The sequence below is a fragment of the Girardinichthys multiradiatus genome, chromosome 2 (genome assembly GCF_021462225.1).
Source record: "Girardinichthys multiradiatus isolate DD_20200921_A chromosome 2, DD_fGirMul_XY1, whole genome shotgun sequence".
Lineage (NCBI taxonomy): Eukaryota > Metazoa > Chordata > Actinopteri > Cyprinodontiformes > Goodeidae > Girardinichthys > Girardinichthys multiradiatus.
In genome coordinates this window covers 1444638-1471017 of record NC_061795.1, presented here as the reverse complement: position 1 = coordinate 1471017, position 26380 = coordinate 1444638, and the positions used below count along the sequence as shown (strand labels likewise).

General features: G+C 40.2%; 1 protein-coding gene across 3 annotated transcripts in view; it reads right to left on the bottom strand.

Annotated features, from left to right (window-relative positions):
* The window catches only part of LOC124858238 (transcription factor SOX-6-like), a 158204-nt gene that overhangs the window by 93757 nt on the left and 38067 nt on the right, over positions 1-26380 (bottom strand). For all 3 annotated transcript variants that reach the window (XM_047350167.1, XM_047350186.1, XM_047350176.1), the window contains 2 exons: positions 12313-12532; positions 7610-7820 (listed from right to left, as the gene is read on the bottom strand). In XM_047350167.1, coding sequence (XP_047206123.1) covers positions 7610-7820; positions 12313-12531 — 430 coding nt within the window. In that variant the 5' untranslated portion in view covers position 12532. The remainder of the gene's footprint in view (positions 1-7609; positions 7821-12312; positions 12533-26380) is intronic.

Below are 26380 nucleotides of genomic sequence, written 5' to 3'. Positions count from 1 at the left end.
GTTATTCAATTATCACTTCATTGTAAATGCATCTATGTGATTTATTTTTCTTTTCCAACAAGGCCCTATCATCACATACCTAACTGAAGCATAACACATAAAGTTTTTTTGGACAAAATCAGCAAGAATCCTGTAGCTTATTTTAAGGTGAAGAAATCGGACCATCGGGGCCGAAAAAATAACGGGGAGGGGGGGTGTTATGTTTTAAACTTAACACTTAATTATAAGCTATTGCAAGCTCAAGCTCCCACACGAATGAATCAATCGAGACAGTCATGATGACTTATGAAAAAAAGTTGGGTTTGTTCGATCCTAAAAGCGCCATCGTGATAACCACTAATCCCAGACTGGATGCTGTGCTTTTTTGCCAGTTTCCATATGATGGGAGGGGCGCTCACAACTGTGAGGGCCTTGATGGAAAGAGTAAAAGTGGTGTTTTTGTTTCCAGACTGTTAAATATTTAACAAACAAAGGAGTATGAATCAAGCTTAAATGCAGTGATATAAATATGATTTCAGAAACGATTCCTATTCTTCTGTTTAGACATCTGACATAACAGAGAGTGTTTGTGTGGCAAGAAACTACAGTAAATTCCTTTTAGTCAAGGTCCATGCTTTTGTCTAAAATGCACAAGCAGTGTTCTTGGTTTTCTGATAAAAATAAGAAAAGTTCCCTTCTTGTATGACAGAGACAAACCCACCATAGTACCTTGTGAACATATGAAAAAGTTGAGCATCACAACCACAAACTCCAATATAATTTTAAAGGGATTTTATGTAATGGATATACACAATATATATACATTTACCATCTGTACTGAAGAAAGCATCACCAACACCGCCATGTCTTAAGTCATATGCAGCCTGTTTCTCTTTCAGAATTGCCCTGTATTTACTCCATCCATCTTTCCATCAACCAGCCTCTCTATCCCTGATGTAGAAAATGATCCCCACAGCATGATGAGTCCACCACCATATCTCAAGTCTTTTGCAGGTTTTCTATTGGATTACTCTGTGATACTCCATTGATCTTACTATTGACAGACTTCCCCGCCACAGTTAAAGAAAAGCACTCCCATAGCATGATACTGCCACCACCTTGTCTCACCATAGAGATGTTATGTTTAGGACAAGTGGCAGTGTTTTCTGGCACACATGTGGGCCAAAAACTTGTGTCTTCTTAGAGCCACTGTTTGCTGTGTGCCACTTGTGGACAGCTAACACATATCTTATTGGCTTATTTCCAACCTGAGCTGTAGATCTTTCCATTTCGTCCAGAGTTATCTGAGCCTCTTGGCTGCTTCTTTGTCTAATTAATGCTCTCTTTTGCTGGCCTGTCAGTTTAGATGGGTAGCCAAGTCTTGGTTGATTTGCAGTTGTGTCATACTCTTTGCATAATGTTTGCTAATTTTCACTAACAAACCTCTGATGCCTTCACAGACCAGGCTGATTTACACTGAGCTTTAATTATATAGATGTGGACTCCTATTTACTAATTAGGTGACTTCTGAAGGCAATTGGCTGTGCTAGACTTTAGTTAGGGGTATCAGATTAAAGGATGCTCAATAAAATTGTAATTCAATTTTTTCTGATTTTTAGTTATGAACAATCTGAAAACCATTATGCACTACTGTGTGTTGGCCTATCACATAAAATCCCAATAAATGCATGAAAGTTTGTGGTGGTAACAAGATAAAATGTAAAAAAAAACTCAGTGGGTGTGAATAATTCTGCAAGATAATACAGATATTTGGCTGAGTTCAAAAATGAGTCCTGCAGTTGTTTCAGCACAGCTGCAGTTGAAGTCTGTCTCATTTGCAAATGAAACAAACTGTACAGTGATTCAGGCCTGTTCTGGTGTAAGCAGGGTTTAGTGTGATTTTAAGTGTTTGCCAGGCGCCAGAGCTGCGTTAGGCACATTAGATGGCTGACTAAGCTGGCATTGGGGCACGTTCCCCGTGCCAGGCCCTGTTAGCAGCAGGTTGGCTTTATCGAGAAGCAACAATGCAGATGATCATAATCTGCTCCTCGGGGGGGGCAGATTCATGACTACTAATGGGATATATGATGAGCGCCTATTGTTTGGCTTCTTTTTGTTTATTATTTTCACCTTCTCCTTTCCCATCCCTCCAACTCCTTAAATTTGCTCAAACGATGACTGAGATTTCTGTTTCACAGCAAGTCTTGTATCCATATGCTTTCCTGTTTTCTCTTCTGATGTTCCCTTACACTGGCCTTGAACATTTTATTTAGCACCCCGCCTAACAGTCGAATAAGTGCTAAGTGCTTTAACAGCACACAGAAAGGCTATTGTGCTCTGCATGCTATTGTGTCTAAACCTTTGTGCCATGACTCAACATAAATACAAAATTGTCAAAAAAGCCCTTTCGGCTTGCATGTTGTGAAAGTCTAGGTGAAAGGGAGGCATTTTCAGCAACAAGCTATGCGGTAACACAACTACCTGACACCATCTTAAAAGTTCTTGATAAAACTTTGAAAGGCTGAGGCTGCACTTGTACAAAGAAAGAGAGAAAAAAAATCCTCCGTATCTTAGCGCGAGGCCGTGTCTATTCATAAGCACAGTTACAGGCACTAAGGGTTCCTCTGAGTAGCAGGCTGCTAACAGCGAGCCGACAGGGGTTAAGCGACATGTTCTGATGCTTTGCTCCCGGCTATGGCACGCATTGAGATCAGAGCTATGCTGCTTAATAGAGTCTGTTCTGTCTGATCATACAGCAACTAGAACCTGAGAGAGCTCGGGCTGATTGAAGAGTCAAAACTGTTTACATTTCATTGAGGTTTTATGTTCAGTGCTGATGATTAACTCTGGTAATACTCTAAATGCAATCTGAACAGAGGTGTCAGTCTAACCACTGATGTCAGAAAGACAAAAAGGCTAAATGATCTTTAATTTCAGCCTTAGCAGGAATCCTTGTAGTCCCATTCTCCAGGGCAGCCTTGCACTCCTGTGTGTTTTAACAAATTAAAACAAATATGGCAGATAATTAATTTATAACACCTCTCTGTTGCTGGCACAACAAATGTTTTAATTTAGGATCCGAGTTAGGTCGCGTGGTGGAGAGAAATTCCTTAACATAAAATGCTTCTAAAGATGAAGGGTAGAAGACAAGAGAAGGAAGTCTATCAACGGGGAAAAGGAAAAAAAAACGTGAACGGCAGACAACGGGAATAATAGAGGAAAGAAAGATGCAATTAAATGAAGAAGCAGTAGCCTATTCAAACAAATTCAAAACAGAGAAAAAAAAACTGAAACAGAGAAAAAGGTTTTAGGCTTTAATGCTCATCAGTTCTGAAAGCCACAGGAGAACTCACTTAATGAAGCATTCAGCCTCAGACATCTATGGATCACCTCGTCTCATTTTGTCAAAGCTCATTAGGCGAGAAAGAAAATGCGAGGTGCCTGTCAATCTGCACGCACCGGCTCCAAAATGGAACGCATTTCCACAGCGCTACATGGAGAACAGTTCGACAATAAGCCTTCAAGGATCACAGCAATTTACGTGAAAACTTTACGAGACCCCATTCACACACGCCAACACTGTATGATGAGGCGGGTCTGGCAGCGCCGCACATGTTTCTCCTGTTGGATTCCACCTGTGTTTGCGATCAATGCCCCTTGTTATTTACTCAGAGATAGCAGGTAGGCTAATTAGCAAAGGAAATGCAAAATTTAAGGCAGGGTCGTGTCCCCGAACATCACCAGCCTCCTCCCATTCAACACCAGGATAAATGCTGTGCAGAAAAATTGGGTTACTTGTTGTTCTTGGATGAAATACTTAGAGCTGTAATGATCAGGATTGGCCTTACCAGTACCTATTTCCAATTTCCTCCAAAACCTGACCTGCTGATTCAAATTATGACTAATTTTGATATTATCCACATTTATGCATGGTTTATTTCCCTAAACTTGATCACATTTTGACTAAACTCAAAAACAGTCTATCAAATGGCATGTTGGTAGTTGATCAATTTATAAAAATATAAAAATCATGGGAGTTTATTATTGTGATGTATTAAAAAAGGAAAAGGAAAAAAATTCAACTGTTCTGTATTTGACATTGAGATAATTTTTTTTCCTGCATCTTTCAACAAAAAAAAATTGATGCATCACTGAGGCATGTCCAACATGAAGGTTTCATTCTGTAAAACAACACAATGCCTTGTTTTTTGAAGCAAACCAAAGCCAGAAGAGTGGAAAATATCCATTTATGTACCTGTTGTATGTATTTTAAAGAGACCACAGAAAATTCAGTTGAGATAAAAGTGACTCATCTTATTTAAAAGGCGCAAATGGGCCAATAGGAGATACTCATGAAATGAAAACCTTGAGTTACAAATGCTACAGTGTCACGGTGTTCAAACTAAAAATTCAAACAAAAATTTAGAACATAATCTAAATGTTTTAAAACAGAAAAGTGTGCTATAATATTATAATATATTATAATGTACTGATTATTCCAGGCAAAAATATAAAATATAACACCTACTAAATTTAGTAGTAGTTTTCAAGAGATAACAGCTCATATCTTACCGGCAGTAAATTACTCTCTTGAGGTCTTTACTTAGTGTAAATCCAGACTTGTTGGTCCTGGAGGCTGGAGGTAGTGCGCCACCAAAAGGCGCACTACCTCCTGAGAAAGGAAAATGTGAAGCATTCAGGCTTGATCTTTGCCTTTGTTAACACTTAGCTTCAGCCTCCAGATCTAACCAGTCTGGATTGATACTAAATGAAAACACCACAAGAGTTATCTGCTGCAGGTAAGACGTTAGCTACTTAAATATCCCTTAAATAAAACAACAAAACTATAACAAGATGATATTAGCTGGTTAATCAGTCTGGCTATCTGCTCTTGTATCCAGCCAGGAGTTGGCCACTTAACAACGCTTTGGCTGCTGGCTTGCAAACTGTAGTTTTAAAACATTGTTACTTTAATAAGAGTGGTGCTCTTTTTGTTTTCACACAATGATCATGTCTTTCATGACTGGAAACCATTTCAAAAATCCGAATTTGTTTTTCTTTAAGTCAGCTGACAGGCAGTGAGCAGCAACAAGTGAGGAAGGTACAACATTGCGTCATTAAATGCTCATTAAAGCTAGAGAAAACTTCTGTCACTCTATACAAACTGTATAACAGAGGATTTCAGCAGTTTCAATTAGATGCATTTTGGCTACAAGGAGTTTATGCTAATTTATTATTAAGGAAAACGTAATGAAATTCTTTTCTTGCCACTAATTGAAAAAAGGAGGCTGCTGTGCGTATCTTTCAACTTATTTCACAATAAACTAGAGGTGAAAAATGTCAACGCTTTTGAACCCACTCAGACACACACTATTTCCTTTTAAGCCAGTTCCTGTGCGGCAAATAAAAAACACATCTACCTGCCTTTAAACTTAAGACACCGTTAACTGTACTGCGCCTCTGGCTGTTCCATTCTAGCCAACTTTACTGTATCAATAGCACAGCAAAACCTCTAAATGAGGGAGATCAAGAGCTCCTCTGATATCATCAAGATTACTATCTGCACATAACAGTAAAGAGGAGTGTTAGACGCTTTTAGATCTGGCTTGCTTTGGGTAGGGAAGGTGCAAGCCAAGGCATGCTGGCAGGCATTGGAGAGGGGAGCAGGAAAGAAAGGGAAACCTGTGTTTTCACAGACTGAAACTGTGATCTGACAGGCGAAGGATAAGCTACTTGTAATTTAAGATGTTCAAAGATCTTCTGAAGAGGAAAGAGAAAACAAAATAAGCGAGGACGAAATGGTTGGTCTCACTCTATGAGCAAAGGGAGAGGTAGAAAGCATCTTGTCTATTAACTATAAGACATTAAAGTAATCTAATTAAAGGCTGTCCAGTCAGTTCTGAGCAGTTATTCTGCTGCTAACAACCCTACCTGGAGGCATTTTAGACAACAGTTTTTAGTTGTTGTTAAATTATGACAAAATCCTACTGTAACTTTCACAAATTTACCAATTTCATTGTTCAAACAAAAACTATGATGGATATGATTCATGACTACTGATCATTTTCTTACTTTGCTCTTTCATTGACCAGAAGTCGACTGTAATGGAAATTCATAAATGGAAAATGAGGAATGATATGACTTTAACCATAGAAATACAATGCAACAGTGAAAACAATAACAAAAAGCAAAAAAAAAAAAAAAAGCATTTGATGATAATGATTTGACTTTGTGATGATTTAGTCCTAGTATACAGAAAGTACAAATTTCTCACAGTTATATTTTTTCATAACAAGAGATAATTATATTGAAATAATATATATATGTATATATATCATCTAGCCTTTAAGGTTAAAAACACCACAGAATTATTTATTGAATAAAAATTATTTATTTCTTTCTTTCCTAATTTCTTTCTCACTTCTGTGTCTGCTTCTACTTGACAAGATTATTGAACTAATAAAAGGCTAATGGCCTGAAGCATTTTGGAAAGATTCTATTTTATTAGAACTTCTTGAGACCAAACATTCCTGCAAACCTTCATGAAAATATTTGGCACTCAAAGTTAAAAAAATATCTTTACAAAAAAAAAGTGAAATTACTTAAATCATTCTCTTTGTCTTTGTTTTAGTTTACTTTTGCTTGTTAAAACAACTGATGATGCTCATTTAAGAATAGACAGCAGTTGTCAAATGTGTACAATATAGATAACATAGTGTTACTGCTACTACTGGCCATAATAAATATTTTGATAACTTCATGTATGCTACAACCTATACCGTTAATAATGCTGTTTTTAATAGAACCTTGATAATATTAATAATCATTATCATTATCAAGCTCAAAATAATCATGATACAAAATGTTTATATCGTTACATGCCTACCCTATGTGTCTGTAGCTTGTAGTTTTGCAGCAATAACTTGAAGTGGCTTTTTTCTGTATGACTTTATTAGTCATACAGAAAAAAACACATTGTGTTGGAAAAATTTAGCCCACTCTTCATAATACAAAGGAGCTCATGGTTAGAAGCCCCAATCATCACATCTCCACCTCCATGCTTGACTGTATTCATGAGTCTAGGTGTTTGGGATGACATGCTGTGTCATCTCTACTTTAGTCCCATCGGTCTAAGAAATATCATTCCAAAAGTCCTGTGGAGGAACCTGGATTGGGGAGAGTTGGGAGAAGGTCAAATCTGCTGTGTGTTTTTTGTACTTTTGGGGTTTGGTTTTTATTTTAGAACCTGGTAACGATGAAGATTGAAGACGAAGGTAAAGATTTTGAAAATATCCTGATACGTAGAATTTTGGACTTAAACTTGTATTTTCTTTTACTGTGACTGGATCAATTTATTCCTAGGTTTAGATACTGTATTTATTTTAAAACACCTAGGCCAGTAAATCTTCCCAAGACACAGCACAACCTAAGCAGCGATGTTATTCTTGGATCTTCTAAAGCAAGACAACAACTGATGGTGTCCAGTGATAGAGTGGCTACAGTATGAAGCATCCAAGTCTGGGTAGAAAGGTATGCAACACTGAAAAGAGGGAAATTTGCATCTTTTCCCTGAAGACAGAGAGATGAAAACCACACACACATTTTCAACGAGCTAAAGACTTTCTCTCACCGTCTTGTTCTGACTTGGTCAGCTCCACCAGCTTCTTCTGTTTCAGTGTGTCCACCACGTCTGCCAGACTGCCTTTACGCCGTTCTGGAGTCCCAAAGGCGAGGCCGATCACTGACTCTCCGCGATCCCTGGAACACTCCTCTGGCTTGGTAGGAGGGGAAGGGTTAGTCCGGTAACCGTAGCCAGAGCAGGCTTTGCTGCCTTCATTGTCCTGAGAAGACATAGACAATTAGAGTCTAAACCTCAAAGTCCCCAATGAATAAAGATCCACAAAAATTCTGGTATTGAATAAACTAGGAGATTTTGAGCTTGACTGGTGACTGACCAGTCAGAATCTCAAAAGTCTAATCTCCTGTTAAATTCTGATCAGTGAATGCACCACACAACACTTACAAGTTGTCCTGATGACAACACTCTCCATTTCTAATGCTGTAACTTAGCGAAGAGGACACAAATATAGCTCCCATCAGTATTAGTAAGGTGTTAAAAATAAAGTTAGATGAACCAAAAAGCTCTAAAAGAGTTTAAATTAATATTTCAAATCTACAGTATTTTTTTTTTTGCTTTTTAAATAATTGTAAAATTCTGTTTAACAATGACTTGTCTCACACACATGCTGTGACATCACCTCTGCTCCTAATAAAAGTAATTATTGACTGATCATGGCAGGAAGGCGGAGAAAAAAGGTAACGTATTGTATTATAGTTTATGAAGAAAAAAGAAAGTGATCAGATAAAATTGGTATGAGCCGATTAAAGCCTTACAAAAACCACAGATCAGAAATGTGAACATTATGTTGTTTTAGCTTTCGATGATGCTTGCCTGACCTGTCCTGAGGTTGGAATTGCCTTACGGGAGGGGTACTGCCAAAGTTATGTTTAGAACTGCATTTTGTTACTGGCAGAATGTGATGATTACAGTAACTGATCTACCTGTCATCAGAAATACAGTGGTCCTACCGCGTTTAATACTGCTTGTTTTTAGCATACTTTGGTGTCATACGTTAAAGCCAAGCATAATGCCTTTTCAGCTGAAGGAGTGTAAAAGTACAACAACTTGAGAATATCTCAGACTCTTAGAGAACAGGAGACAGACAGTCTTTAATTTTTGTAAATGGATGAAGTGTTCTCTTTAATCATTTAACTCATTTTAAATGAGCAAAATATTGTTTCTGCAAGACTTTTATTTGAGGAAAAAATGTAGATGCTTTTATCACACACAAGGAGACGATGGTTCACTCATATAGATATCTGAAGTGTTTCTGACTTTTATGCTTACCTCAAGTGGATACTTAAAGTATGATCATTATTAGACCTCAGCCTTTCAGCATAAAACATTTTTTTCTTTAGAAAAGTTGATAATTCTTGTCTCAGTAAAAGTCGAGGCAAAAGCTACTTGTTCACAGCCTATTAAACATTTTTGAAAGGTCCCACTGGTGTTTTCCTCTGCTGGTATAGAGTCTATAATTATCAACAAGATAATCCCTTCAACATGACCACATTGTCCCACACAACAGACACTTTAGCACAGGTGTCTCAACACCGGAGCTATTTCAGGAGGCTTTCTCCTCCCCTTTACAGACTGAGGGGATCTCCGAGAACTTTTGAAAGCTTATGTTTCAAAGACAACAGGCTTTGCTGAACAGCAGGATCTTAAGACACTCTTGAAATGGCTCCAATAGGGGCCCTGTTGTGCACTTTGTCTTCAAGCAGGAGATACAGGGGTTGGACAATGAAACTGAAACACCTGGTTTTAGACCACAATAATTTATTAGTATGGTGTAGGGCCTCCTTTTGCGGCCAATACAGCATCAATTCGTCTTGGGAATGACATATACAAGTCCTGCACAGTGGTCAGAGGGATTTTAAGCCATTCTTCTTGCAGGATAGTGGCCAGGTCACTACGTGATACTGGTGGAGGAAAACGTTTCCTGACTCGCTCCTCCAAAACATCCCAAAGTGGCTCAATAATACTTAGATCTGGTGACTGTGCAGGCCATGGGAGATGTTCAACTTCACTTTCATGTTCATCAAACCAATCTTTCACCAGTCTTGCTGTGTGTATTGGTGCATTGTCATCCTGATACACGGCACCGCCTTCAGGATACAATGTTTGAACCATTGGATGCACATGGTCCTCAAGAATGGTTCGGTAGTCCTTGGCAGTGACGCGCCCATCTAGCACAAGTATTGGGCCAAGGGAATGCCATGATATGGCAGCCCAAACCATCACTGATCCACCCCCATGCTTCACTCTGGGCATGCAACAGTCTGGGTGGTACGCTTCTTTGGGGCTTCTCCACACCGTAACTCTCCCGGATGTGGGGAAAACAGTAAAGATGGACTCATCAGAGAACAATACATGTTTCACATTGTCCACGGCCCAAGATTTGCGCTCCTTGCACCATTGAAACCAACGTTTGGCATTGGCATGAGTGACCAAAGGTTTGGCTATAGCAGCCCGGCCGTGTATATTGACCCTGTGGAGCTCCTGACGGACAGTTCTGGTGGAAACAGGAGAGTTGAGGTGCACATTTAATTCTGCCGTGATTTGGGCAGCCGTGGTTTTATGTTTTTTGGATACAATCCAGGTTAGCACCCGAACATCCCTTTCAGACAGCTTCCTCTTGCGTCCACAGTTAATCCTGTTGGATGTGGTTCGTCCTTCTTGGTGGTATGCTGACATTACCCTGGATACCGTGGCTCTTGATACATCACAAAGACTTGCTGTCTTGGTCACAGATGCGCCAGCAAGACGTGCACCAACAATTTGTCCTCTTTTGAACTCTGGTATGTCACCCTTAATGTTGTGTGCATTTCAATATTTTGAGTAAAACTGTGCTCTTACCCTGATAATTGAACCTTCACACTCTGCTCTTACTGGTGCAATGTGCAATCAATGAAGACTGGCTACCAGGCTGGTCCAATTTAGCCATGAAACCTCCCATACTAAAATGACAGGTGTTTCAGTTCATTGTCCAACCCCTGTACCTCTGTAATGAGAATTGAGGGATATTGTGTCACTTGTAAATTGTTCAAGAGCATTACTTTCCTGAATGTTCTACATGCATCCTGTTCTAGAGGAAGATCTAATGATCTGACCCAAGCAAATGACCAGATGAAGGTTTTACACAACTTTGTAAAACTATTGAAATCCTTTGAGCTTTTGTACATTTTGTCACATTGCAGCCACAAATTTGGATTTGATTTGAAGTTACAGGATATAAGGTTTTCAAACCTTTATTCAGCACCTTTATGCTCCGTTTGTAGGCCATGTGAGGGGCACAGTAAACATGTAGAACATGGTTATCTGTTTAAATGAGAAAGAAAGGTTACTATTCGAACATATCATCCCCATGGTGAAACATGGAGGTGGCAGCATTATGCTGTGGGGATGCTTTCCATCAGAAAGAACAGGAGAGCTAGTAGAGATAGTGGAGAAAATTGGTGAATGCTTTAGTTTTAAGCCTCCTTTACTCTGTAACTCCTCTGAAAAACCAGGGTAACCAGTCATGACCACAGAAGACAACTAGTTAATTAGTACCAGTCTACCAGTGTGTGATTTAATATCAGTGTAAACAGAACTTTTCTCTGGAGGCCAAAGATGCACCAGACAGGTCAGGAATATCACACCTTAAAGTTGGTGAATGTAAAGTTACTAACATCAAAAAAGGTCAGTGGATATGAATACATATGCAAAGCACTTTGTGTGCTTCATTTTTAGGCCTTACCCCTTTTGAACTGATGTCTTTAAAGCTTGCCAGTATTCAGGAACATGGTTGCCTTGAGGCAGCTTTGAACCTTGACACTGAAGCAAAAACAAATCAAAGTCTCCAAACAGTGCCATGATGCTTAAAGATCTGACAAATCACTAAAAATGACCAAAAATAAAATAACATTTTAAATGTGTTGCTCTATTGTAATGCAGGCCAATCTACATTCCAGATTTTAAAACACACTGTATTGGAATTGTGAGGTGTGTTTGACCACAAGGATGACCAACAGAAATCTCTTTCTGAGAACTTTCCTAAACTCATAAACTCAAGTGAACCCTGCCAAATGTGCTGAGAACCAAGTGAATCTAAAGCCAGGTAACACATACAAACATTCACCTGAGAACCCACTGTGGAGATAAAAATCTGGGGGTATAGCTCTCCAGAAGAGGACCCTCGCAGGGCAGCCTGCAGCACTGCCTGTAGCAAACAGACCAGAAACAGCTACTGCTGTGTGAATGTGTGTGTTCACTCTGGGTAAGTGTATATATATATATGGACTTAAAAGGTTGCACACAAGAGAGCACATTATGCATGAGAATTTGCAGACCCGGTGCGCTTCCATGTACTCCATGAGTGTTTTATGAGCTGCATGCCCCAAGTGTGTTCACTGTGTATACACAACAATGGCATATACTTTATAGAGCTCAGTAATGGCGACACATCTCAGTATAAGATATGGTCCATCCTTCTTTTTTTCTTTTGCGGCACTTGTGGCTTTTATTTTACCAGTATTTGTTCTGAAAGTAGGCAGACAGGAAATGGGGGTAGAGACATGTGGCAAAGTCACCAGGGCTGGGACTTGAACCCAGGACAGCCACATCGAGGACTGAAGCCTCTGTATATGGGTCGCGGGCTTAACCCTCCATGCCACCAGCACCGCACCCAGATATTGTCCATTTCTTTTCGCTGAGTGTAATTCACATCTCACCATCACAGTGGGGGTGACTGTCTCCCACTCGACATCTGCCGTTTTTTTTCCAGCGGGCGGAAGTTCATCCGGGTGGGGCTGATTGTGCAAAGAGGGTGATGTCATCTTCTTCGGGCCTTCTTGCTCGTCTCCGGCCCAGGTTGTGTTGTCCTGACTCATCACGTCCGCCTCCTCAGAAGGCGGGTGAAAAGAAGGTGTTGCTCGCATGGAAGACATCATTCTGTAAAAATAAAAAAATTATAGGGTTTGATTCTTAAAATGCTTCTAGAGTCACTGAGAACTTAAAATGCAGAACCTTTCTTCCATGCAGAACACAGCTTTCTCCCTGTTTTTACATGGACCAGCTCACATATTGCATCATAGAATGTGAAACTCATGTTTTAAAAAATCTACACCCTCCATCTTTTTTTCTGCCAAAGGTTAAATTCAAATGCTGCTGCTTTCACTGTACCTCAGAGCACAGTGCTCTGTTGAAATAATCCCATGAAATTAACATTAATAATAATAATCCCATGAAATCAACATTTCGTCATGTTGCAACCACTTCACATGATAAACCAGAACTAATCAGTGTATGTTTCAATGTGGGGATGGAGTATTTAAAGTTCTTTGCAGTGTTAGGTTTTCCCACCACACTTAGGGCCTGATCTACTTAAGGTTTGCATGTTAAAAAAAAAAAAAAAAAACGAAAGGTTTGTTGTATGAAAACAAGTGCAAACCTGATAGCGTGCGCAAAGCTGATCTATCAGGGTCCACCAAGGATTGCACCAAATTAGCAAAATAGCAGGCGCAATCCATTTAGCGTGTTTGCCTTCATGAATATGCAGAATATTCGCTGATTATCAGAAGTGCAAAATACTGGGAGGGGAACATGCAAATGTCATCATTTAGCATCTGCAATGTGATTTCTCAAACAAAACTGATTGGGGGTACTGTTTTTGCATCTATATTTAGCACATTCGAAATGCAGGTGCAAACTGGAACAGCATTACAAACAAATGTCTGCAATCATGGCGAGAAGGAGGCATAGGCACAATGACAAACTACAGAGAGAGTGAACCTTCTATGTGCATGTCGACATATTTGGATTGTCAGAAATAAAAATAGTAATAACATCATCTATCCATCAATGCCATTTTAGAGGGCTGATATGGCGAAAGTCACAAATAGAAGCCATGTCATATCTCCTACGGAGAACGCTGCATGTTCTTGTGTCTACATAATTCCAGCGCACCATCACTTAATGGCACAACATTGTTGTGTCAGATCCTGGTTATCATCTGCCTGCTACTAACCCTTTTCCACCAGTAGGGACCGTTGGAGCTGAAGGATCAGGGTGGACAGGTTATCTCCAAGGTTCATCGGTCCGTATGTTATTGATTCTCTGGTCAACCCTGCGTCTGCACGCCTCCGTTTACCCTACAGTTTCCGGATTCATCCAGTATTCAATGTATCTCAGATAAAACCAGTCCAGTCCAGCACGCTCTGCCCTCCGGCTGAGCCCCCTCCACCTGCCCAGGAGTTCCTGGGCCACCCTGCCTACTCGGTCCGTCAGATCGTGGCCTCCCGTCAGCGAGGCAAGGGGTGGATTGGGAAGGTTACGGTCCGGAGGACCGCCTCTGGAGTCCCCGGTCCTTTATCCTGGACTCGACACTGGTCCAGGACTTCTGGTCATCCTGGGCCGGGTCGTCTGGACCGCCCGGTGACAGTCGTTGAGGGGGAGGTGGTGTCAGATCCTGGTTATCATCTGCCTGCTACTAACCCTTTTCCACCAGTAGGGACCGTTGGAGCTGAAGGATCAGGGTGGACAGGTGTGTCACATCTTGTCATCAGCTGAAGGACTACAAGAAGGTGGCAAGCCAGCACTTTGACGCCTGAGTGTTTTGCCTCTTTGTGGTACTATTACCTGGCCATTTCTAGTTTGAAAGAACCTTGAAGAAACTTTGTATTTTTGAAACATTTTGATAACTTTGACTAATAGTCTGTATTCGTCTCAGGTTGCCCAAGTAAAGGAACCTCTGAGGAACTCATCTGACAATAACTTGGATTCTGATCGTTTATTCCTTGCCGGCCGCTGGCCCTGGTGGTTCCTCCGCAGCTTCCAGGCGAACCCTGTCCACCCTCCTCCGTCCTGCCAAGACAATCTGAAGCTCCGGCGGTTCAGTGTAGCCACGCTGCCCCCCAGGATTGACAACCTCTCTCCCTGGCAGACCGACCTCCAACCAGACTGTAAGCCCCCTTACAAAGTAGTGTTCAAGGGTTGCATTTGCAATATCTTACCTGCGTCCATTCCTTTGCAGCCGGTCAGCAGATTTTGGTTTTCCAGCCCCAGGTCACCTGTAAATAAAGTTCCTGAAACTCTTCTTTGTCTTCCGTGTTTTCTGCATGTGGGTCAAGTCGGCCTTATCCAATATGACATGTTGTCTGGATTGCACAGGAGGAGCGCTTCTGTATGGCCCAAAAAAGGTGGCGTAGATTATAGTTGTCTGCTGTATGTTCCACAACATATTCACGATGCCATGAATGTGGAGAAAAAGATGTCTGGCAAGACAGATTGATGCACTGTCGCTGCTGAGTGGTTCCCCTGGGACTCTCCACTGCTCTTCTCTGGGGGGGTTGCGGTAGTCCCGGCGGTGGTTCTCCTGGGGTTCCTGTGCTTTGGGGGGCCTTTAGATGTCTGTGGCTCGGATCTCCTCAGTGTCCGTCCAGGGACCATGGGGCAGGCCTGTGGGTCCTCACACTCGCTATTGCATATTTTTGTGGAGAAACTTTGTATACAAAAGCGCGTCCACACTCATACTCACAGGTATTAAGCTTCAGGTGTTGACAGATACACAGATGTTCTATATTGGGCTGCACCTCTCACTAAGTACATTTTACATTCAGAATTACCGTGTACTATTTTGTAAAAAAAAAAAGAAACAGCTGTAGGTATATAAGCAAGCAGGGTATAATCTTGTATTCTCTTTATCCTTCTTTCTCTCCTCCACTCTTTCCTCCTTTTCTCCCCTTTTTCCCCATCTCTCTCTTTTTCAAGCTTCTTTTTTCCTTTTCATTTCAGTCTCCGTGTCCGTAACAATTGAAATATTCCCGAAGAAGTTTATAATAAAGTTTCTTCTATAAATATCAAGCAGAGCTTTAAAGCATTAGCTGTGATGCTCTGCTTGTGAAAGTAAATCTGTTGGGCAATTTCTTGGCACTCAGACAACAGTTCTGAGCGCTACTCTGCTGGACAGGACACGGTAAAAAAAATAAAAGAAAAAGGAATAAAAGACATTGATGCAGCGCGACTGCAGACAACACTGGCCAATCGGATTCATGAGCCATTTAACGTATGCAATTTATTTAAATTCTTTACGCAAATAAACCAAAACAAAAAACACCATAACTGACCTTAAATATTGTGGCATCTTTTGAAACAAACAAAACTGAACATTAACAGCCACCAGACAACATGAAACTATTATGGAGCCAGTAAAGGGACATAGGAGGAAAAAAAAACATTAAAAACCATTTTGCATGTGCCTGAATGTATCTGGTTTTTTTTTTTTTTTTTTATTTCCTTTAATGTCCCTTTCAATGTCTGTCCTGGGATTCCAGAAACACTGACCTGTCTGCATGTGTGTCTCATGCGGGTCACAGGAGAAATGTGGCAGCCTGAGCCGTTTGGCTATGTGATCTACACTGCGTCACAGCAAAGTGGAGTAGGTGGAGGTAGGGGCAAGACGTGGGCTTGTGCACTCAAATAAATTCCTGTTAATATCAAAACACTTTGGGGGGGAATGGCACAAGGGCAGATACATGAGCACCACTAGTGGTCTATCTGTGCATGTACCTGAATGTGTCCAAACTCTCCATTGTAACAGACAGTAGCACACGCAAAACCATTTAAATAGGGCGGTCTGTAACATTTTTGCAACAGTTATTAGTAGAATACCTCCAACATGTCCTCTGATTGCAAGTGCAATTTTTTGTTCACACAAGCAATCCTTATTTGGGATCTTAGATCAGGGCCTATTGTGTTTTGCATGTAGGTGAAAAAGTTCCTCTGACCAGAGCACCTTATTCCATATGTTTCTCTACTACATGGGTTGTGGCAAACCTTAAATGATTTCTTTAGGGGTATTATAATAAAGTTCTGGTTAAGAAAAATGCACAACTGGGTTTTTGTTTTTATTTGTAAAAAATTTAAAAAGCTGTATTTATACCGAGGTCAACCACACAAATGGGGCATTAGAGTAAAGGGGGGTTAATACAAATGCATGCTACAGTTTTCAGATTTAAATTAAATCTGAAAGCCTGCATCCTTTTCCTTCCACTTCACAATTATGTACTACGTTGTTTTTTTGGTACCAAACCTCTTTTGTATTTAAAGAAGTTTTATTACAGATTATTCTTTAAGACAACATAAAATATACTCCACAACATTTTTATATGTATAGGACATTGCAAAAGCATTTACACCCCTTGAAACCTTTCCATAATATGTCATGTTACAATTAGAATCTTCAGTATATTTTATTAGGATTTTACTTTGTTAAAATAGCTTGATTAGTTTTGTAAGTTACATCTGCGCATTTTTAAGTCTTCCTGCAGATTCTGAATTGGATTTAGGTCTGGACTTGAGTATACAGGGGTTGGACAATGAAAGTGAAACACCTGTCATTTTAGTGTGGGAGGTTTCATGGCTAAATTGGACCAGCCTGGTAGCCAGTCTTCATTGATTGCACATTGCACCAGTAAGACCAGAGTGTGAAGGTTCAATTAGCAGGGTAAGAGCACAGTTTTGCTCAAACTATTGAAATGCACACAACATTATGGGTGACATACCAGAGTTCAAAAGAGGACAAATTGTTGGTGCACGTCTTGCTGGCGCATCTGTGACCAAGACAGCAAGTCTTTGTGATGTATCAAGAGCCACGGTATCCAGGGTAATGTCAGCATACCACCAAGAAGGATGAACCACATCCAACAGGATTAACTGTGGACGCAAGAGGAAGCTGTCTGAAAGGGATGTTCGGGTGCTAACCCAGATTGTATCTAAAAAACATAAAACCACGGCTGACCAAATCACGGCAGAATTAAATGTGCACCTCAACTCTCCTGTTTCCACCAGAACTGTCCATCAGGAGCTCCACAGGGTCAATATACACGGCCGGGCTGCTATAGCCAAACCTTTGGTCACTCATGCCAATGCCAAACGTTGGTTTCAATGGTGCAAGGAGCGCAAATCTTGGGCCGTGGACAATGTGAAACATGTATTGTTCTGTGATGAGTCCACCTTTACTGTTTTCCCCACATCTGGGAGAGTTACGGTGTGGAGAAGCCCCAAAGAAGCGCACCACCCAGACTGTTGCATGCCCAGAATGAAACATGGGGGTGGATCAGTGATGGTTTGGGCTGCCATATCATGGCATTACTTTGGCCCAATACTTGTGCTAGGACTACCGAACCATTCTTGATGACCATGTGCATCCAATGGTTCAAACATTGTATCCTGAAGGCGGTGCCGTGTATCAGGATGACAATGCACCAATACACACAGCAAGACTGGTGAAAGATTGGTTTGATGAACATGAAAGTGAAGTTGAACATCTCCCATGGCCTGCACAGTCACCAGATCTAAATATTATTGAGCCACTTTGGGGTGTTTTGGAGGAGCGAGTCAGGAAACGTTTTCCTCCACCAGTATCACGTAGTGACCTGGCCACTATCCTGCAAGAAGAATGGCTTCAAATCCCTCTGACCACTGTGCAGGACTTGTATATGTCATTCCCAAGATGAATTGACGCTGTATTGGCCGCAAAAGGAGGCCCTACACCATACTAATAAATTATTGTCGTCTAAAACCAGATGTTTCAGTTTCATTGTCCAACCCCTGTATGTAACCAGTCAAATGACACAGTTCTGATTGGGTCTTTGTCTTGTTGGAAGGTAAACCTCTGCCCCAGTATCAAGTCATTTGCAGCATCCTACTGTATTGCTCTGTATGTACTCCACACATCTAACCCCAGCAGAGCAAATGATGCTGGGACCACCATGCTTCACACAAGGGTTTGAGTTGCAACATGGCAAAATGGGAAAAGGTTCTAAGGGAAACTTTATTTAAAGCATTGTACAATTAAAGAAAACAGGTTGGTTTGTAAGTTTTCCCTTAAAAAAACAGGACACATTCATCCATACATTTTCTATACCTGCTTCTTCCATACAGAGCTGGTGCCTATCTCATTCATACCTAAGGGCAATTTAGAGAGACCAATTAACCTAACAGTCTTGTTTTTGTGTTTTCGGACTGTGGGAGGAAGCTGGAGTACCCGGACAAAACCCATGCATGCACGGGGAGAACATGCAAACTCCATGCAGAAACACCCCAGGCCAGGAGTTGAACACAGAACCTTCTTGCTACTTGCTACAGTGCTACTAATTGCACCACCATGCAGCCCATGACTCACATTCAACAAAATTTAAGTTGTTTTCATCAATGGCTTTTTTTGTAGACCTTTAATAATACATAAATATATTAGTGAACTAAGTGAGTTTAGAAAAGTATGTAGTAATGCATTAAGTGTACTAAGTCCCCTGGCATGGTATTTATTGAATAGGACAATAACTGTAAACAATGGCTGACTACATTTATGAAAGCATTTTAAGAAATTTCCAGCATTGCTTTTTACTGTATATCTAATGTACACATAATATACTAAATGGCGAAAGTAAAGAACACTTTTTTAAAGCCATTTTCAGGACTAAAGTGAATAACGTACTGTTTTTATTATTTTCAATATGTTTCAACAATGTTAAGGTAATGAAGCACAAGACCTAGAAATATAACAAATACACCTGAGAGGAAACACTTTGAGAAGAAAAATACAGCAAGTAGATGCTGTGTTCCAAGCAAGTAAAACACATGGAGAAAGTAATCCTCTTTTTCAGTATTTTTCTGGATACTATTTTAAGCAGAATTAAGTACACCGGACGATTTTGAGAAGGCGTCTTGAAAGTTCAATAAAGCTTTATGCTTTATGAAAAAGACGGTAGCTGTGTCAGATAGAGGTCGGATCACATTCACACCATAAACAAACCGCCCTAGAGTTCGGTTGAAACCGTAGTGAGACCAACTCCTCCAAGCGGTCTCGGTACGATTGTTTCAGTCCGCACCCTAGTGTGATTGCCGTGATCACATCTATACAAACGAACCAGAGTTCATTTTAAACTGACTAAACACTTCAAGTTTGAAAACACCGTGTCATACAATACAAAAGCATAGGTTCATTTAAAATGCAGAGACATAAAGGCTAAAAATTCTAACTACAACTCACACATAGGAGCAATATAAAGAACGTCTTATATTTGGTATTTCTAAACAGACTCATTTAGAACAACTTTCATTTTTGCAAACGCTCTCTCTTAATATATACATACATGAATATGCTGTTATTAAAATATGCCACATCAAACACTTCCCTGCGTGTTACAGCATCAGAAACAATGTTCATCACTCAGTGGTAGAATTTATATTGTTAAAGTAATCTTCAAATTAAGAAAGCGTCCACTGATTCATCTCCTTGTTTCTTGTCTTGTGAGCCCGCTTATTGCTTTTATCATATGGAAAATCCTGATTTACACATAAACACTTAAACACTGAACCTTATTGCAATATGATAACTGACAATGTGTGTAAGAAAACATAAATTGGGTTGGATCTGTTTTTGCTCTTGCTACTAAAAACAGCAGAGACCCATGCCTGAATGCATTCGACTTCTGTGAGGCAAAGCGAATTGCAACTTTAACATCAGTGTTCCGTAAATCAGGGTGAGCTGTCCATCTGAATATGGAGCCCCTTGGGCGCCCTTAAACGTAGGTATGACCTTATTTTAAGGAGGTATGAGCAGGTTTGCACTCTGTATGTGTCCGGTTAGAAAGGATGGTGAACAATTTCCAATTTAGAGAGAGACTAAAGACTTGGATAATAGAATAAACCAAATGTGAAAAAGAATGGTGAGGGAATAAAAATTCCTGCAACAAATCAAAGACAGATTAATTGGACAGTCAAGATGAGGTGTACCGTGCAACAAAGCAAAATTTCAATCTGGGTTTGACTGTTGTTCCAGTACTTTTGGGGCCATAATGTATCATGCATGTCACTTTTTACTGCCTCCTTCGGAATGCGCCATCCAATGACTCTGCAATGCAGGTTAAATTAGAGGAGGACCATGGGTGTTATGGCATGAAAAGTGAAACTTACTCACCTCCAACCTGAAGAGGTTGGAGAGCTATTAATAGAGCACCAATGCAATGATATACATCTGTCTTGCAGGCTAAGAACAAACTGTACTATTAACCTTTTGTTTCAAGAACATTTAATGTTGTTTGTCATAATGTTTGAGACTAATGTTCTCAGCGGAGATGGGTGTTCAGGGTAATCCTTTATAGGCAAATAAGTTCAGTTTTTGTTTCATCTGAACAGATTACTTCCACATGTTGCTGAGTCCTCTACACGGCTTGTGGCAAACTGCAAAAGGAACTTTGTATGGTTTTCTTTTAGTAAGACCTTTCACACATAAAGGACTGATTTGTGGAGTGCACAACTGTAATTGGTGAAAGGAGTGCGCATTCACCTTGCACTTCAGCAAAAGGGATGTCCAACTCCTTATGCCAAAGGTAAAAAGACCATCTGGGCAATTATCACTCACCAGCATATAGTCCAGGCTCTGTGATGACATGACATGGGTCACTTATGTGAAACTAAAGGCTCCAATAATGCAAAGGAATTTGTTCAACCAGTGCACCAAAAACAGTGCACCAAAGAAAATGTAAGTTATTATTCTGGTAGTGGAGTGTACATAAAGAAATAAATTTATTTAGTCGAATAAAAACCTAGTTAAATAGACTGCTAAGAAATTTTATTTAAGTCACTTCAACACTTGGTTTTGTTTTGGTATTTTTATTACCATAGGTATCATTACATTTCCTTACAAATATGCCACAGTGGTCAACTTCCTCTTACGCAGAGGCAGTCTGACGCTAAGAAACAAGGAGGCTCAGTCTTTACGCATCGATATGAGTACTTCAGATATTTAGTCAGGAGACAAGCAACAACTAACACTAATCCGTGATCAACTCATGGACTTCATACTGGAGCGATGAGTGAGCAGTAGGAAGCCGAGGAAGGAGAAGACAGAAGAGAGCCTATATTTAGCTGACAATATTGCTGCTGCTGTGTTTATGAGGGTGCTTCAGTCTTGGTTTCTTGGAACCGGAGTCTCATATGGCCTGGAATGCCAAGACTCTCAACCCGCTGCCACTGATAGAGTTTCCCCATGCAGGGACCATTAGGTTGTTGGTAAGCTTGCTGCTAGTCCTTTTGAGACTAGCTGGAGCAGGGAGGTAGTGTACTTCTTGATCTGATCATAAAGCAAATTACCTGTTAACTCTTTGGACTTCTTTATTAACCCAACATGACAAACCAGTGATCTTTAGTGGCAGGGTGTTTTGGACTACTATAGTTTTTTTTTTTTTTTTTTCATTTAAAATTGGTTTGCACAGTATATAAGAGCTACATGTTTACAAAAATTGTAATAAAGCCTTATAAAGCCTGGTACAGATTGAGAACTTACTGTGGCTGTTTTGGCTCCCTATCCAGGGTACCCTTCTGTCAGTGGGTGGCACAAAAACAAACTATCTGTCAGAATTACTTTTCTATCGCTTAGTAGCAGGTCCAGTCCATGGCAAGTGGACCCCTCCCGTGTCGTGCAAGGTGGTAGTACTGGAGGGAAACATGGCTGTGCTCTGTGGCTGGGGACCTGTCCCGGGTGTTTCCCACCACTCCCGCAACCCTCTAAAGATAAGTGGGTATAGAGAACGGACAGACAGGTACATGCATACTCTATATGTGAAATTCATAAACAGATAAATAAATAATTAAATCTCACAGTTGTGTGTTTATATGTTTATATAAAAAGGGCAAAAAAGCAAGGTCCCCTCTAGGCATCTATGGGATATTTACAAGGATATTTAAAGCGTACAGGGTACCATGTGGGCACCCTTTTTTTAGTACCCTGTAGGTTACTTCTAAGTACCTTGTCAGTACATCCATAGATTCACCCCTGCACTGAATGTACCCCCTCGGTAACCCCATTAATATATTGCAGGTAATTTTGTAATCATTCAAAGGTAGTATTTAACGTGGGTACCACGCAATTATTGCTATAGAAACTTTATACGTTGGGCTGCACGCTGGCGCAGTTGGTAGCACTGTTGCCTTGCAAGGTCCTGGGTTCGACTCCCGGCTGGGGGTCTTTCTGCATGGAGTTTGCATGTTCTTCCCATGCATGCATGGGTTCTCACCAGGTACTCCGGCTTCCTCCCACAGTCCAAAGACATGCCTGTTAGGTTAATTAGTCTCGCTAAATGGCCCTTAGGTGTGCGAATGAGTGTGTGTATGGTTGTTTGTGTGTTGAACTGTGATGGACTGGCGACCTGTCCAGGGTGTACCCTGCTTCCCGGCTATAGACTGTTGGAGATAGGCACCAGCTTCCCCTCGACCCACAAAGGAAGAAGCAGTATAGAAAATGACTGACTGACTGACTTTCATTGGTAACACCTCACAAGAACCCTGCATGAACACCATAAGCATGGGGCTGTAATATGTATCTACGTATTGAAAAGTATCTGACATGAGGTAATATGACCTTACCAAGTTGCCTCTTATCATCAACTAAGAACTAAAAGTATGCATAAAATCTTTAGTATAAAAAAGTTTAAAATGTGATTTTTTTTATGACCACAAGTGAGTGGATCTTAAAAACAAACAATTGAAGCAACAGGAACAAGATTCTCCCAAACAGACTGATGGCAGAATGACTTTAGCTAACCAGAGTCACAGGAAAAAAAACACTACTTGATGGTAATGCTGTGTCAATATTAAAAAACAAATGCATTTTTAGCACATCCCTCTGAGGGACTTCTCTTCTGTATTAAAGCACCAACTTCCTCAGAACATTTTTACAGCCTTTAGCTCAACAAAGTGGTAATAATGGACTGCTTGCTAAGACCCCTTTGAAATGTGGACACTAACTCAGAATCCCTTTGTGAGTGGAAGAGAAACGAAAACCAGGGTCGGTATTTGGCAGCACAGTGTTGTTCAGATCTGGCTTGGAACCTGGCGACTTGGGCAGGAACAATCAGGCATTGTGGAGTGTGGACGGAGAGGGACCTGTGACAGATGAGAGTGGAAGAGAGAGGGCCCCCTCTAAGAAAAACAGTGCACAAAGCACCATTCACAGCCCAGGTCCTTCTGCCACTTGTGGAGCAAGAGAAGGGCTCCAACAAAGGCCTCAAACTGGACCAATTGGGTGTAAAATCTCCAGCCATCTCAGCTGGATACAACTGAGGAAGTGGGAAATACCAAAGAGCAAAAGAGACGGTGAATAAGAGGAGGGGAAGAAAAAAAACAGGAGAACTTTGGGAATTGTTTGTCTTTTGAAGAGTCCAAGCTAGAAAATAAAGGGAAAGAGTGCATTCTGATGGTTTCACTGGAAACAAAGAGACTCTATGGAAACGCAATCTAAACCCCTGAAAAGACAAAATCTTGCCATGCAATTAAGAAAAGCAGATCCTACATCTTAAAAAAGACTGCTAAATAGGCAGGGGCCTGTTTCCCAGAAGGTTTTCAAAGTTACAGTTTCAGAGCCAAAACATTTGGTATCATAGCCTTTCTATGGTTTAAAGAACTATTAATAAAGGCTGCATGGAGCATAGAATAACAAAGTTTAGCCCCTCCTCCACATGTTGCTGTCCACTGCTACGTACATAAAGAACAGTGTGGAAATATTTACAATCACATAAAACAAGGACAGCCAAGGTATGGACACTAAAGAGCTCCACCCATCACTCTTTGGTAATGCTGTTTTAAATAAAGGTTATTGCATCATGGTAAAATAAAAATAATTTTATAAATAGCATGAAATTGTGATTATCATATCATGAAAATCTTATGATGACCCATGCCTACAGCTGAAAGTTAGTTCAAAGACCTCTATAAATGTTTGATCACCAGCCTTGCAATCATTTATTCAAATCATAACTAAAAATCTAACAAAATAGGATACTTGACTAACAAACAGAATACGTTATTAGGAGCAAATCCAGTAATTTATTGATGCACTTCTCAAAGTTTAGGAACAGCTTTCCAAGAAAATCTGAAATTTGCACAACTGATGACTGCAGAGAGTTTCTTTGGTGGTCAGCAGTCCTGTATGATTGTAAGCAACCAGGCAAGTGTGAATGAAATGCTGCCAGGTAGATCTGCATTTTAATTAAATATGGGGTAAAAATAAGAGTCTTTTATATCATGGCCTTTCTGGATTCTCATTATATGGTTGCATACCGCTGCAAACACAGACCAGAGTCAAAGGTCAGACATGAGGAATGTGAGCATACACATGCTGCCCTGTTTTCTCCAAGAGATTCCCTTGTCCCAGCTCCTTTGCTAAAAATAGATTAACTCAACTGAAGCCAGTCACCCCCAAACCGGCACGTTTTGTCGCTGCCGTTATAGAAGAAGAAAAGCAGTTTTGTTTTCTGAAATTCCAGCCCATTAACATGGACTTCACTGTCAGAAGCAACTCTTTGGTTCTATAGAACCTACAAATAGCTTCTCTGTTTCAAAGCTACAGCTGCTTATCGCAAAAAGGACCGCAGGTATTCTCTGACCTTCACGTGACTCAGGTGAAACAATGAGGAGAAGTAAACAGAGGGCGGAGGCTGCGCACGATTGTCAGACCACATAACTAGCTACATCAATCTGCTGTCAGAGCCAAATCCTTCCACTGTTCTCAGGTAAACACAAATCATTGTGCTACTCTGAAAAGCTTTGTGTATTTATCTTCTTAAAAACTTCTTACCACCAAAGGGTACTGGTCAGGCAATGTGTAGAGCCCAACCAATTTGACTCTTTTTTTATTTAAGTTTTTATTTTTAATATTACATAAGATATTTCCTTAACTAGTTTTGCAGTTTATGTTTTTAATCACCGATGACATCATTGGTTTGGGACTTTTGCAAAAATATTGGTAACATTTGCTATTATTAAGCATCTAGATGTAAAAATTACAGTGAGGTAGTCCTACCTATAATACCTTCTGTGGAGGAAATTAACTGTAGATCCTGCACAGAGAAAAGCAAAAACTATTAAAATTACTAGGATTTTCAATGAAAATATATACCAAGTGCTGTATTGGTTTCTTTATAATTTATGAAAATATTTTTTTATGTGTAAATATTTACGTCAAATCCGTAATGCAACATGCATGCATACATGTTCAGTGTGGGCCTTTCAGTTTGGCATGCACGTGCACTGAACTACACACAGGTAATTCACCCTTCACTGTTTCATACCTAATGTACTGAGCCAATACATATCTCTTCTAGCCACTGTATGACTACCATTTATGTCTCTTGGTAGCATGAATTGTGGAAAGAAATAATCACAAAAGTGTTCAAATCTCCTGTCAAATATAATTTAATTGCCCTTTTTTCTAAATACTTTATACTGCATGTTGTTTTCATTGATTTAGGTTGTGAAACCCTTTGGACCAGTTGACTCTTATGAAACATAATAGAATATGACCCCTGATCAAATCCAAATAGCTATGAGCAACCTCCTGCTTTCAAAAAACTCTACCAGAGTCACATAATCATATCTTCTCTTCCAATGAACTATTTTCTACCACCCAACGTTTAAAAGGTAGCACATGAAGCAGCACCACAGCAGAAGAGCTTGAAGAAAACATCCAAACCAAAGTCTGAGGACTCACTTCTATCAACAAAACGTTTATGCTCATAAATGATTTGGTTTTAATGTACTACACTCTTGCCACTGTTCAACAGCAATAAAGTATGTAGCTACTATATTAGAATTTTTTTAATCAGTGATACAAAGAAAAAAAAAACAAGCTACAGTGCAAACCTAGCTGCCAGTAGTATTTAAACATCTTCTCACTAACAATTCAACCCTGGGCAAAGCAGCAGACATTACTGAAAACATTCCACGGCTTTAAAATTGAGG